General features: G+C 44.8%; 2 protein-coding genes across 2 annotated transcripts in view; both read right to left on the bottom strand.

The window, feature by feature from the left end:
• On the bottom strand, nucleotides 1–4,775 carry VCPKMT (valosin containing protein lysine methyltransferase). The gene is made up of 6 exons (XM_055790429.1): nucleotides 4,525–4,775; nucleotides 4,277–4,387; nucleotides 3,981–4,053; nucleotides 2,905–3,024; nucleotides 1,291–1,395; nucleotides 1–720 (listed from the first exon to the last, which is right to left on the bottom strand). The coding sequence occupies exons 1-6, from the start codon at nucleotides 4,734–4,736 to the stop codon at nucleotides 706–708; spliced, it is 636 nt and encodes a 211-aa protein (XP_055646404.1). The 5' UTR covers nucleotides 4,737–4,775; the 3' UTR covers nucleotides 1–705.
• A 3,491-nt stretch (nucleotides 4,776–8,266) lies between these two features.
• The window catches only part of SOS2 (SOS Ras/Rho guanine nucleotide exchange factor 2), a 56,412-nt gene continuing 50,780 nt past the window's right edge, over nucleotides 8,267–13,898 (bottom strand). The window contains exons 20-23 of the mRNA XM_055804175.1: nucleotides 12,696–12,957; nucleotides 11,671–11,712; nucleotides 10,415–10,524; nucleotides 8,267–10,038 (exon numbers count right to left, since the gene is read on the bottom strand). Coding sequence (XP_055660150.1) covers nucleotides 9,529–10,038; nucleotides 10,415–10,524; nucleotides 11,671–11,712; nucleotides 12,696–12,957 — 924 coding nt within the window. The 3' untranslated portion in view covers nucleotides 8,267–9,528. The remainder of the gene's footprint in view (nucleotides 10,039–10,414; nucleotides 10,525–11,670; nucleotides 11,713–12,695; nucleotides 12,958–13,898) is intronic.

Here is a 13,898-nt window from a genome sequence, read left to right as displayed (position 1 = left end):
TGTTTGAAGGTGTCAAAACTTTAAAGCTGTAGATCATTATACTAAAACAGCGAAGGTGAAATCAAAAGGCAGAACAGTTTCGCACAGGCGCAGGGACCACCTGTGTGTTTCATCCGTCCGGTACCTACCCCCATGACAGCCCCTGCTCCTGGAATGAGACTCCCAGGACCTCTGCAACACAGGAATGACACAGAAACCACAGGCTTTAAAAAAAACCAAATGACAAACAAAACCCCACCATCTGAGTCCCACCTCGAGCACAAAAGTTTCATGGACTGGCTATCTGGGGCTGTGTGATTGAGCCTGCTCAGCTTTCTCCTCGCAGAGACTTGGGTGTGGTGTCCTCAGATCTGCTCTGCAAGCACTCGGCAAGCCAACAAGCTGCTGCCCGGCAGAGGTAACCAGTAGGTGCACCCAGCGCTGCTCTGGGTGAAGCTCTGGTTCCGTTTTCTGCCTTCCTCTGCCTCAGCCGGCAGACATCAGCAGCTCACATCTGTCCTCCTTGGAAGGCACTATCAGTGGATCTAGGCTAACGAGCCCACTTCTTCTGGTGCCTCATGCCAAGTCCACCATCGAGAGGCCGTTTTCTGTAGATGAGTCACAAACCACACGGGAGACAGTTCCTTTGTGGTGTTATTCTATACCCTCTCCCTCTTCTCCAGAGCTCAACCGGCTGCCAGAGGACAGATACTGTGGTCAAAGATCTCATGATGGAAAATTCTGTGAAGAGATTTTAAAAAAAAAAAAAAAAGGTATGGATTTTTAAGTGGCCCGCTTTTGTTTAAGCACTGGACCTACATGTTGTGTCAGCACAATATGCAAAGTATTTTCTTCATGCATAACCGTCTGCTCCATCACTTAACCAAAAAATGAACAAACCAACCCTGACAGGTGCTAAGTCCCACCTCTACAGACTGGTTTTGGGGAGAGGGCTCTACAGCAGAGCACACAGTACTAAAAGCAGCACTGGGCATGTTATTTTTATTACTTCACTGTCTTAAAACTCCAGTTTGGAGATCCCACTGCACGACAGTGTGGAAGCAGAAGAGAAAGTCAGCGTGCAGCTCAAAGACGGTCCTGCTGAAGACAAAGACTGGCACCTGGCAGAGCGCTGGGTTTTGGGACAAAGGAACTCCTTTGTACAAGCAGGGTTCTGGTCTGCACTTCCACAGGGTCCCTAATGGTATTTCACAGTCAGTTTAGAGCTTCGCCTCTGGAACGCTCACACCGTGCCAAGTAAACAGCAGCTCTGTGAATTCCTGGCAGCACTGGCTGCACCAGTTAACCTACCATTTGTTTCCTGTGGATATTCACGATATGAATGTCTTCACTGCGGTACTCCTCATCGTGCTTATCCAGGGGAATTTTTTCTAGCTCAAAGTCCATCTGAAGCAGCTGGTTATCAGAGAATACACAAATCAATTCAAATGACACAGACTGCCCTTCTGAACTAAGCGTGCTCAGTTTAAAAGGCCCCAAAATATACCCATACAAGGGCCAGAAGCCTTAGGAGGATAGAACAACCACGGTTGGACCATTTCACTAAAGGCCTCTACAAACATGCAAGCCATTCTTCTTCCTTGCCCCCCGTAGCACTTTTACCCTCATTGTAACAACTCTAGTGCCAATGCAAAGCTAGACACCTTGCAACATTTCAGAAAAATGTAAAAGCCTGTGATAAAACACTTTGCTTCCTCCAATCTCCAAAGTGTTATGCCAAACCGCAGCACCTGCCTCTGCCAGCATTCTCAACTGGAGGGGAGGGGTGGGGGGAAGCACTGACTCTGCAACATGCTTAGAAAATTAACCGAACCCTGGCAAGCCAAGGAAGGAAATAAATTACAGGAAAGCAGAAATCATCCAGAAACACCTACACCTATCGTGTTTATTGTGGGAGCGGCACCTCATCAGAGCTGATCTCAGTCATAGCAGCCCTCCTCACAGTCAGGTCCCCACAAGAGTTCCAAGGCACAGCTAATTATCAAAGAGATGCTTTTCTTAACATGTACAAATCACCCTGGAATTCTTGCCCTTCCCCTTTTTTTCTGTAGTAGTAGTAGTATTATTACATATAATCCAGTACTCCTGCAGAAGGGCTGCTTATCAGCAGCCCTCACAGGGGCAGAGTTAAATCCTGCACTGAACTGTCATCCTCACAAACCTAGAAGGAATTCAGCTGTGTTCCTTTTCTTTACCTGCACAGTAGATACAGCTGGACTATTTAATTATATCACCTATTGATGCTCTCTCAGTAGAGGGCGGAAATTTTTGCAAAAGCAGCTGTATCAATTGGCAGAGTCATGAGTTCCTGAGCTACTCCAGAAAACTTTACCTGTATTTTCCCTCTGCTTTCAACAGAACATGCTAGAAGAACATGAATTTTCACTGGACTAATCTTTAATCCTCCCCATAACCCCTGGTAACATCAAGAAAACCACTGCAGAAAGAAGGCAGCAATCAGCTGCTAATTTACTTGCTCCTACAAAAATGATTGCTTTATTGCCTCACATATGGTGGCCCTTTTGCAAACCTGGAAGGTATCACAGGCTCAAGAGGCTTTTAACAACCTATGCGAGTCTGGCTGCCTGACTGATCAAAAGCATCAATACAGTTAAGATTAGCAAGGCAAGAAAGGTTAGTTCAACTTTTTGACGGAAGAAAAGCTCTGAAAGTATCCAGAAAGTCTCTACTGCTGAGTTGGACAGTAACTTCAAGAATCGCCATCCAAATTTTCCGCCCCATCTAAAGACAAACGTGCCTCTCCTGCTACAAACTATATTTTGTGCAGTCAACCCAAACTTGTACGTGTAGCAACTGCCATTGACGTTCAGCTGATCCCATACAAAGACCTCTTGCATCCAAGCTATTTTCCTAGTGTTTAAAAAGCACGTTAAAAACACTTACCTCAAAGTATTTTCTCTCAATTTCAGGATTCTTTCCCATAGTCCTTTGTTCATAACAGCACAAGATGCAGGTATCAGGGCCAGTAAGGTCTTTCAGTGTCTTCAGTAACGGTTCTAATGACTGCCCAAAAGAGATTAAGTATTTTGCACTTAGATTTCAAGTTCATTTTACTGGTAAAACACCCTCTAACTAGAGAAAGTGCTCACCCAAGATGGAACTTTCCAGTTTTCTTTTCAGGGGGTTATTTTTAGTGCTTTAACTGGGACAAGAACATGGGGCAAGCTGGAAAGCAGAGAAAGGGAGACTGCATAGGAGAAGAGTTTCACAGACTGACCAAGAAAACTGAACTAGCATCAAAGCCAAAAACATCCCACACTGCTGAGTGGGCATTTCCTTGAGACACACAACAATGTATTTCTTAACATGTTTCATAAGTCAGTTTTCTCAACCATTGTTGGAAGATGGCTCAGACCCAGACCACTGTGTATGGAAACAGGACCAATACGCAGGGAGGCAATGCAAGGGGCTGGTAAGAGCACTGAGAGGGCACTGGGACATGGGGTTCTCCAGGTCATTTCCCTATTCTTGCAACTTCTGTTAGCTCTCTCTGCATACCCTACAGAGCTCCAGCTGAGGAGATGGGGCAGACTACAACAACCACTTGGCTGGAGCATGATTTCTCCTTTTGCCTTCCTAAGGGGAGCATGAGGAGAACCCAAACAGCGCAGACACAGCATTATTAAATTTAATTTACCAGTGCGCTGAACAGCTCACAGCTATCAGTCGCAATGTTTTGCTTCACACTTGATTCCCAATGTAAAAACAAAAACAAGGGGACACATACACACACACGCAAATATTAAGTTTAAATAGTGTTTTTTAAGCATGAAGTCTCTGGTTGAATATCAAACAGCCTTGAATCTGTTAAAAGTACCTTTTCCAGTCTTGTCCTATGTTTTCCTCTAAACCACGGGGCCTGAGATGCAAGCACAATACTTACTGGAACACTTCTCACACAGAACCCACACCCTTCCCCAGGAAGCCTTCTACAGAGTTTTTTCAAAGTCCTCATTTACCTCCTCATAGTAAATGCAATCAGCCATTAGTATATAATCAGGAGGCGGCTGAAATTCTGTTACATCTTCACCCCTAAAAAGAAGAGGGGAAAGAAAAAAAAAAAAAAGGGTGAAAACAAGCTTCAGTAACAAGACAACAAGCGCTGCGAAAGAAAGGGCTGAGTGTGAAGTGAACTGCTGCTCTGACACCCGGCTCCTCTCTGACAGCTCTGGGCTCACCTACAGCCGGCAATTTAACAAAGCAAGAGCAGAAGCCCCGTGAAAGGCAAACAGAAACGTTAAAGGATCATACAAACCATTTCAGTACCTTGGCTCGGACTGACCCTGTGACCAGATGTTTGTTGTTCTCTATATTAAGCAGCAGCAGCTCCTGCAGCTCCTCCAGGTCGGTGACGGTCACGTCCGCCCTGCAACACACACGGGGTTACGGGCCGGCCCACGCACAGAAATACGTGTTTTGAGAGAATTTAAAAGACTCCACGTCCATACTACAACGAAGCGGGATAACAGGCGGCGGGGCCCCGGCCTCCCGCCCGCCGCTCACCCCAGCGTGGCCGCCATGATGCCGACGGCGCCGGTGCCGGCGCCCAGCTCCAGGACGTGGCGGCGGGCGAGGGGACAAGCGCCAGTCTCCAGGAACTTGGCGAGCACCAGCGCGGCGTCCCACACCACGCAGCCCACGCCGCCCGCCGCCCGCTGCTCCAGCCGCAGCGCCGGCCCGCCCCGCCGCTCCAGCTCCCGCACGAAGCCCGCCATGGCCGCGGCACTGAGGCGGCGCGGCCCCTCCTCCCGGGGCTGGCGCGCTGAGGGGAAATGGCGGGCGGCCGGGGCGCGCGGCCGCCGTCCCTCAGAGACGCGAGGTAGCCCGAACCCCTCAGGAGGCTGCTCCATGTAAGCCGCCTCCTGGCCTCTCCAGACCAACTCCTCTGTAAGCTGAGTGTTAATTAGAAGAAAGCGTACTCCGGGCTACCCTTGCTTGACAGGAAAACGTGTTTTTACTTTTCGCTTTCACTAAAAACTTGTTTTTAGCGCCAGCAGGCAGCACAGGGGCAAACGGAAAGCTGCAGGGGTGAACGTGGGCAGCCGTGGCTCGGCCGGCCGGCCGGCCTGCGCGCCGGGCTCCCCTCAGGCGTGAGAAGCCCCCATTCGACGCTGAACAGCAGCCAGAGAAAAGCAGCTCAGAGGAAAATAAACACACGGTGACTGAAAAGTCTGTTTCACAAGTTACCCGGTGCGGCCTGTAAGCACTGCGGGCATATGCAGTCCCAGTGAAGCCAGAGGACTGCTAGAAATCACAGGTGTTGTACACCCTTATCCAACCTCCTTTTTAAAAAAGCAGCTGAACATGCATGGACTGTGCCTCAACATTTCTAAGTGCAAAAGCTTTTGATTTTTTTTCCTTGGGCTCATGGAAGAAAGTTTGTATTATTTTATTTCTTAGCATTTCTTACTAATGCTCACTCCCTTCCCCCAGGGAGGAGTTCCTGCATTCGCTAGGGATGGTATAATGGTATAGTATGGTATAATGGTATAGAATGGTATAATCAGATTTGTGGTTTCTTTCTGAAACCTGGAGTAAATCTGGAGGAAAAAGAAAAAAAAGAAAAGATGATTCCTTTTGTCCCTTCTTGGTTTTGATCTGCTGTAGTGATGTCATGGCACCCAAAGAAGTTATGCCAGCTCCAGAACAGGGGGAAATGCTAAAAATCAGCAACTGCAAATAGGATCACTGAAAACAAATAGAAAGATGTTTCTTTTGCTATTAACTGCCTTCACATTCCATCTGTTTATCTGCACTTTTCTGAGGGAATGGCGTTTTCCCACACAAGGCAACTTCAAACCCAGCAATTTTACATTTTCCCCCTCTAGCATTTTTTTTCTCCTTTTTATCTGTCCCTCTCATTATGAAGTAACTGAAATGTTAATTTATTGCTAACTTGGCATTCCCTCGAACCGCACTGGTGGGAATCTGAGTGCCTTCGACCACTTCCACAGCCAAACCATTACTTTGGGTACGCCGTGTTGTTGTACCCGCTGTACTTCATGCCGCTGGCATCACTGCTACCACCCTGCCTTGGAATGGTTCTTTGTCTTTGTCTTTTCCAGCTCTTGTTATGCTTGGAGGACAGTTTAATTGTGCGGTAAGTTACCCACAAGCAAGGCCCCTTTTCTGAATCACACTGTGATTTATGTACTTCAGGTTAACTCCAGAACTGGCCCTGTAAAGAATCATGTTTCACACATGGGAAACAGGGTGAGGAATGTTTCTTAGCTGCTGCCTTCTAGCACAAGTATCTCATGTTTTCACACTGCCCCTGTTGGGAAATCTAACACAAGAGGTTCCTGCTCTCCTTTCTCTCCCCTCATCCTCCTGGAGCTTTACTGTCCCAGCACTGCTATTGATCAGTTGTGGGTGGTGATGCTTTAAAGCCCAGCCTGAAAAAAATACACCATATCCAGTTCTGAGCATGACAACACACTGCTGAAGTGGCAGGGGGAGAAGAGGTGAGTGGCTGAGAGGAAGGCAGCAGGGTTGGGGACTACCTTAACAGGACCTGCTGCTGGCCAAATAGCAACAAGGACTTGCTGGCTCGTGTCTGTCCCACTGGTCCCTGGCAGAGGACAGGTCCTGAGGGCCCAGCAGGAGCCATGGTCACCTTTGCTGTCCAGGACATCCCCAGATAGCAGCGAGAGGCTCTTGCAGGAATGCCTACCTCTGTCCATGTTAATCTAATAGAGAATGATGATCTAAGCTTGAGATTTTATTGACCATGTCACTATTTTTCCTAACCAAACCATTCTGGGCCCCACTGAAAGTTAGGCATTTCTATTTCTCTGGCTTCAACTGTGGAATTTAGAACTGCTGCCCAAACTCCTTCACAATCAGGTTAAGAGTTAAGGAAGTGTTACACAGCCCCCCCAGCTATTTATGTCAGCATAAATGTACCACATAAATGTAAGCTGGCACCTAAAAAAGAGCTGGTCTGAGAGCACCACCCCTGCACAGCACCATTTCAAGGTTAACTCTTACAACATATGCTCCTGCTTCCACAAGTTTAAACTCCTCCTCAGAGTCCATCACAAACCAGAACCTTACAAAGCTCTTGGATGGAGGGAAGTATTTTGATATGTATGGAAACCCTTACTAATCAGCAGATGCTCAGCTTAAAATGATCTGGGTAAGGGCTTTACTGGGTCAGGGCCAAAATAAACAGCTATGATATATTTTAATGTGGAATACTGAAAATGCTTCTGGTCTAAGCACTTGTACAGAAAGGTATAAAGCTGACATCTGTATATTCTATAATTTGGGACAGGATTTTTTTTCCCCTTCAACAACACACGAAACTTAAAAGTCTGAAAACATGTTACTCATCTTTTAGCAACAGCTGCTGGTAAGGACTTCAAAAGTGTTAATACAGAGACCCAGACAGAGAATTTCACTTGTTCAGCTTAATTCTGCAGATCAAGGTGACACCTGACAGTCTGCCTTTTCTATGTAGAGAGCATTAGGAAAGTGCTTCACTGAGCCAAATTTCACCACCAGATACTAATAGAAGAGTTCTTCACGAACTTACAGAAGAGTTATAGGTTGTGTTTTTTCTGCAAAACCATCACAGAGGCATCGTTCATTTCCTGCCTGCACTCCCCAGTTTGTGCATATCCAACGTGGGTGCTTCTTGAACATTATTTTTGCAAAATGAAGCAGCTGTCCTTTATATAAAGTGTGCCCTGCCCCTTGCAGGAATAGATTGTACCCCTCTCTTCTTCCTCAGGAAAGGAGCATGAAGGGGGACAGGCAGTAGGAGAAGACTCTCCAAGAGACAGGTGGCTAAATACATCTTCCCAGGAGAAGAAAATCAGCACCCTTCCTCAGGCATATCGCCTTCCTTTTCCAGAGGGAGTGTGCAAGACTGTGGGAGCAGTATAGGCGGGCTGCTGAAAAGCCGGAGCATGACTTGGAAGCCCGAGCTGCTGCCAGTCCCACCACAGCGGTCTTTCTCCAGCCAGAAGCCAGGAAAAACGGAACGCACTTCTCCACCTAGAGGGGCCAAGGCACCCGAGGGGTTAGTAGGTGGAGGGAAGCGCTGAACTCCCAGGGCCCTCCCGGGTTGGGCCCAACTGCCTTGAGCTTTGCTCGCAGCACTGGATGGACTCAACCACAGACCGAAGGGCAACCGAGGCCGAGAAGAGCAGCATGGAAAAATGGCGCTTGGTATTGCCAAGGATTTACTAAATGCAATTCCCAACCTTGTCCTTACAAGGAACACGCACTGCTCAGGCTCTTAAAAATTAAGACTGGGGTGATTTATTAATCTTGTTAAGAACTCTGATACAAAGCACAGTAAAAGGCCACAGACCAGTAAATAAAATGTGGCTTCTGGCCACTTTATAAATGCTGCTACAGTACTACCAGTAAAACAAACTCACTCTCACACCAGTTCAAACAAGTAGTTCAACTGGCAAATAAAAGTTCCATTCACTTATCAGTTTAAAAAGTTTAATAAAGCTTTAAGTGTTTGCTGGTTTAAATGCTACCAATCATGAATCCATTTTGGAAATTAAGTGAGATCTAAAGAAAGTTACTAGGTTTGGAAGGCAAGATTGTTCCTAAGCCAGAGGAAACACTTCTGACCATATAAGATTGCAAGAGTAGCAGACTGTATTATAGGCCTCAAGTCACTTAAATTTATACAGGTTATTAGCATTATCTGTAAATATACAATATAAACAATTGTACATACACGGCATATAGCTTTGTTCTCGAGAACAGTAGACAACTCTTTAGCTTAAGACATCTTCGCCTACCAAAACAAAAAGGCACATCTGAACAAGATGCATGCTAAGTACTAGGGATCCTTTGCAATATCTGAGACAGGTAGTCCTTGTTCATCCTTTCTCAAAATAATCCAAGACCAACTGAATATTTTGGTATTTTGATTTCAATCTGTTTTGTCTTCTTTGTCTTCAGCAGCAAATCAATGACAATTAAGACACGGCATTAAAATATTTGAGAACAGTAGCTGTCACTCATGAACCTCCAAGCTTACATGAAGTTAGAAGGCAAGTGGCCAGAGGTTTAAAACCTCTAATGTTGTATGTCCTCACATTGTGTAATCGCCCATTGCGCTTTTTTTTTTTAAATTAAGGAAAAAAAAAAAAGGCCACTAGTGCTCAAATTTGAAAAAATTCCACAGACGCACCTTTTTTGGCTCAGTGCAATTAAACGATGTCAGTTTAAATTCATTTAGTGTAGTTTACAGTGCAAAAGATATATTTTGTATACTGGCATAAGTGTCGGCACTGAGGATGTGAAACAAGGCAATGCTGCTGATCACCTGAGGGTCATGCTGTCCAACAGACACAGGCTAGATAGAGTGTGTGTAGTCTTATTTTTCCAATTCAAACTTTTTTTTTTTTGATCAGCAGCACTTTAAGAGCATAATTTGTGAAAGTACTAAAATACACTGCCTTTTTTGAATAAATAAAAAAAAAAAAAGGAACTTTACAAATACTATTCCAGTGTCAATGACTACTATGGCTAAGGTCATTGAGGAGTTTCTGCATTTTCTAGCAAAGACAGTCTGTGCAAAGGAGGGTGGGACAGCTCCCTTTTGTAAGTCTTTGGTGGAAGTTTTGGTAACTGAGGGCTTGAATTGTGCCGGGGTGGGACGGGGGGTGCGGGCGGGTGGACCAGGTTGTTGTGACTCGCGCTGATGACGCAGCAGCGGCGCAGTACCCTGGGAGAGGGCGTGCTGGGAGGAGTGCCAGGAGAGCTGGGGCCTGTGCTCGCCTCCCTTAACCAGTCGGGATCTCTGTGTAAGCGTCCCACCGGTGGTGGCTGGAGGTTTAGAGGGTAGTTGATAAAGTGTTCGGGTGGCCGGAGTGGTACCGGTGGTGGAGTATCAGGAAGAGGGTCCCGGGGGGGTGGAGGAGGAGAGCTGTGCAGCGGCTGGTCAAAGGGGTTAGTGTAAGCCAGAGTGCGAGGCTGTATCTTTGGGGGCGGCGGCTGCCGAGGTGGAATTGCTGGAGGATCATCATCCGACTTTAAACCTCCCTACAACATTAGAGAGAAAAAGACAGCATAAGAAACGTAGATGTTTAGATAAAGTGTATCTTCTGACAGATGCAGAGTTCTTTTGACATCTGCTACTTTTACTGTCAGAAACACGATACTGGCATAGCCGTACCTCTGATCCAAATACGACCACTATACTCCTAAAGTAGCTAGCATAGTTTGGACACTGGGAACCTGAAACTTAAAAAGGGCAACTAGAGCACTGCATTTGAAAGTCTTTAAGACTAACGATGTCCTAGATGGTTGGACTCTATGATTTTAAAAGGTCTTTTCCAACCTACATGATTCCGCTATTTTATGGTTCTAGATGCTCCCTGATTTATTAGCAAAGTTACTCAACACAGGACAGAAATACCTTAGCACTGGAAGCATCCTGATCCATCTTTTTTCGTGGAGGAAGTGGAGGAGGGTGTTGAGGCTCATCACTTAATTTAGGAAAGCTACCCCACGAGCTGAAGAAAGTCTCTGGAGAGAAAAAAAGCAGGTATTTTACTGCTTGTGCAATATCTGAGGAACATAGGCTAGAATATTCAAGCCAAACCAGAAGTAACTCAAATAAGCAGATCTTTGTGCTCAACAGCAACATGAACGAATTAACTTCAGTTGTATGAAATTCTCATTGATTTCTTTAATCAGATATAGCCTCACAAAGCAGTCTCCTATTTCCAGTATCAAAGATATGCATCAACAGTTAGCAGGCAATGCTAAAGGACAGAAAAATAAACTAGTGAGCACTTAAATAACTTTCTCTGCAATCCTCTCTATATTGCAGAATTTACCCTGTTTACCACAGTGCTTGCAGTGTGCCCACACGCCACTCTGGAGTGGAATGTTTGTTCTCTGTGCCATATGGGTACGCATTCAAATTTGGAAATTTAGAGGCTTTGTTAACGGGTCTACAACACTTGTAAAGCAGGAGAATTAATACACCAAACTGAACAGATGATATTAACTCTTACATCATTTTAGGACATTTCTAGTCCTTCCTTTTACAGAGGGGAAAAAAATCCTCAAAGTTAAGAAACTACCCGCTCCCCAGCCCCAAGCCATATTTGTGACTTGTCAATGCATTTGTTTTTTCTCTTAGAAGTGCTCAGGGCTCTGCATCAATACATCAGGCACCTGGGCTCTCCAGTTTGAAATTTCAATCTTATTAAGGGAAAGTGTATATGCCTGTGTAATAAGGGAGTAAAAAGAGAAGCTGAAAACACAGACAAATACAGGATATCCTCACAGCTGTGGTACAAACAGTACCTCTTCTTTCCCAGTAACAGAAAAGTTATTTTCACTATGTGGTAATAGGAAGTTATCAACCTGCTTCATTTGAAGCATTAGTCAAACAAAATAATCATCAAGGACGTTCGAAATGCAAGCAAAGTCATGTTTCCCAGGGGGGGAAACCAAAACCAAACCCAAACCTAAATCGAGCAGTTTTTAGACTTTACATTCTTTACTGGTCATTTGATCTAAAACCTGTGCAAAAACTCCTCTCAGGACCCTAATGAATGCAGCCCACATTTTCATCCCAGATTTCAGATTTTAATTCCCATTCAGCTCTCCTGAAGCCAGGAAAAGCAGAGTTAAATGAAACAATAGAGTTAGGGTACTCACTCGACTGTGGCAAACTGACAGGAGCAAAGATGCTATTGTTACCTGTTAAACGAAAAATTGATTGAAGACTTTCCAGACAGAACAACTGCAGTACAGCACAGAACATATGCTTGTGAACGACCTCAAAGATCACCACAAACTCCAAGTTTATCGACTGCTAACACAAATTAAACTTTCCTGTGTAAAATGCTCCTGAACTAGAGATTTTCAGTTACACTGGAATTAAACCTTCATGATTCTATGTTCTGATATTACGTTGTTATTCACTTCCCCCGCAGCCCAAATGTCCTCCTGCCATAAAAAATCGTCACTTTTGTCCCCCACTGGGCTTAACACACCTGCCAAGCCTGCAGCCCCCTTAGAAGAGGGCCAAGACCTGTCATGTGCTTCTTTCAAGACTAAGGAGCTACTCACAGCTACAGGCAAAGCTTGGGAGCGTTATTAGTGCATCTGGACTAATACTGCCTTTTTTTAAAAAAAAAAAATAAAAAAATCAAGACTGCATTGTGGAGTGAGTGCCCTGACTATCCCTACTTCTGGCACTTTGGTTCCTATCTCAAAACACAGACTGGATTCCTTTCAAATGAAATAAAAACAGAATCACAAGAGTGTGATTAGTGCACAGGACCACTCCTGAAACACACACTGGTGTGAATGCCAGGTCCTCGGCACCTTTTCTCTTGACAGATGTGCTATATGTGGTAGGGCAGGTGTAGCCCCTGCACAGTAGGACCTCACGGGGACATCTTCCATAACAGAATGCCTCAGTTTCAGTGGGCAAAAAGACTGGAAATACACTTGTAAAGGAACAAGTGACAAGTAACTTACTGTTATTTACAGCAGGGATTTCAAAACTGCAGTACACGTAATACTGACACAAGAACTTCATAAGCCCACAACTGCATTTTGCAACTTTTTTTTTTTTTACTTTTTGTATTTTTCTTTAAAGGCTAACATACACACCAATACATTTTGGAAGCCTGAGGGACAATAATGACAAGTATTAAAACGTGTTGCACATTTACCATAAGAACTGTTGAGATCAATGTCTAAAAACACACTGAACTCCGAAGAAGCAGACACTGGCGGCGTAGACGGTGTGTTAGGCGAAGTTGGTGCTGATACTGTTGATTCATGCTCTGCCTCAGTGATTCTACTAAAACTTATCTTACTTGGTTCCTTTTCAAGTGGCAGTGGGTGACTTCTCAGGGTGCCAGAGGTGGAGCCGTGTCTGCCGGTATTAGGCCTTATGCCAGGAGATTTCAGGGGGTATGTTGTTTTTCTAGGCTGGAGAAAATACAGCTGGTTAGTACTGCTAACATTTCAGCTAGCAAATTTGCCAAGTCTCTAGCAGATATTTTAAAAAGTTCTGATCAAATACAACTGAAAAAGCAGTATAGCATTTCTACAAATGACTTCAGGTACAGCCTGTTGTTATCTACGCAGCAGGAGTTTACTGAAAAGTTACAGATGCAGCTTAATCTTTTTTCCCAGCTTAATAATTTTAAATTATTTTTTTTTCAGAGCTATGAAGAACGAAAAGTCAAGTTTCAGATGCATGCCAATCAGGACACAGGGAAGAGCAAGTCACAACCTTGGGAGTGAGATATTTCAAGTGCCTGCAGAAGAGCCTTGTAACAGCACCGTAAGACACTCTTTGTGCTTCTACCACCGAAGGTCACCAGGGCCCTACATGCATCCAAGATCAAGGACACACTCAGGCACATGTTGTCTACATCCTCTGCGTTAGTTAGGAGAAAATTCTTACACACACATCACCAGTGTGACTGAAACAAGCCTCATTAGACTCAGGTGTAACACAGCACAGATCAAAGGCGATTCTTTGAAAATGAATTATGTTCCCATTCTATGGTGGTGCGCACTGCTCCACCACACTACACTACCCAGAACTGGACCTTCCTGAAATTCCAAGAAGAGTATCTCATTTGGAAATCATGAACTATGAAGAATTCATACCCAGTTGACTGAGACTGAACAGCATGAATATCTACTTGTAGAAAGTATTTTAGAGAAATTACTGTAAGCAGCTTTTTTGCAATAGTAATTTTTGTCATTTTCTAGCTATATCTGTAATATCATCTTACAGTAATATTGCTCCAACAGCAGATTGCTAAAATGACTTACAGCTCTCCCAAAAATCAGGTATTTCTCCAGCTCCAGTACAGTTACAACATATAAAAAACCAAGTGTTCTAGAGAGTGATCTTT

This window comes from Falco peregrinus, chromosome 1 (genome assembly GCF_023634155.1).
Source record: "Falco peregrinus isolate bFalPer1 chromosome 1, bFalPer1.pri, whole genome shotgun sequence".
Lineage (NCBI taxonomy): Eukaryota > Metazoa > Chordata > Aves > Falconiformes > Falconidae > Falco > Falco peregrinus.
The sequence above is the reverse complement of the archived record's forward strand: the minus strand, read 5'-3'. Positions and strand labels throughout refer to the sequence as shown.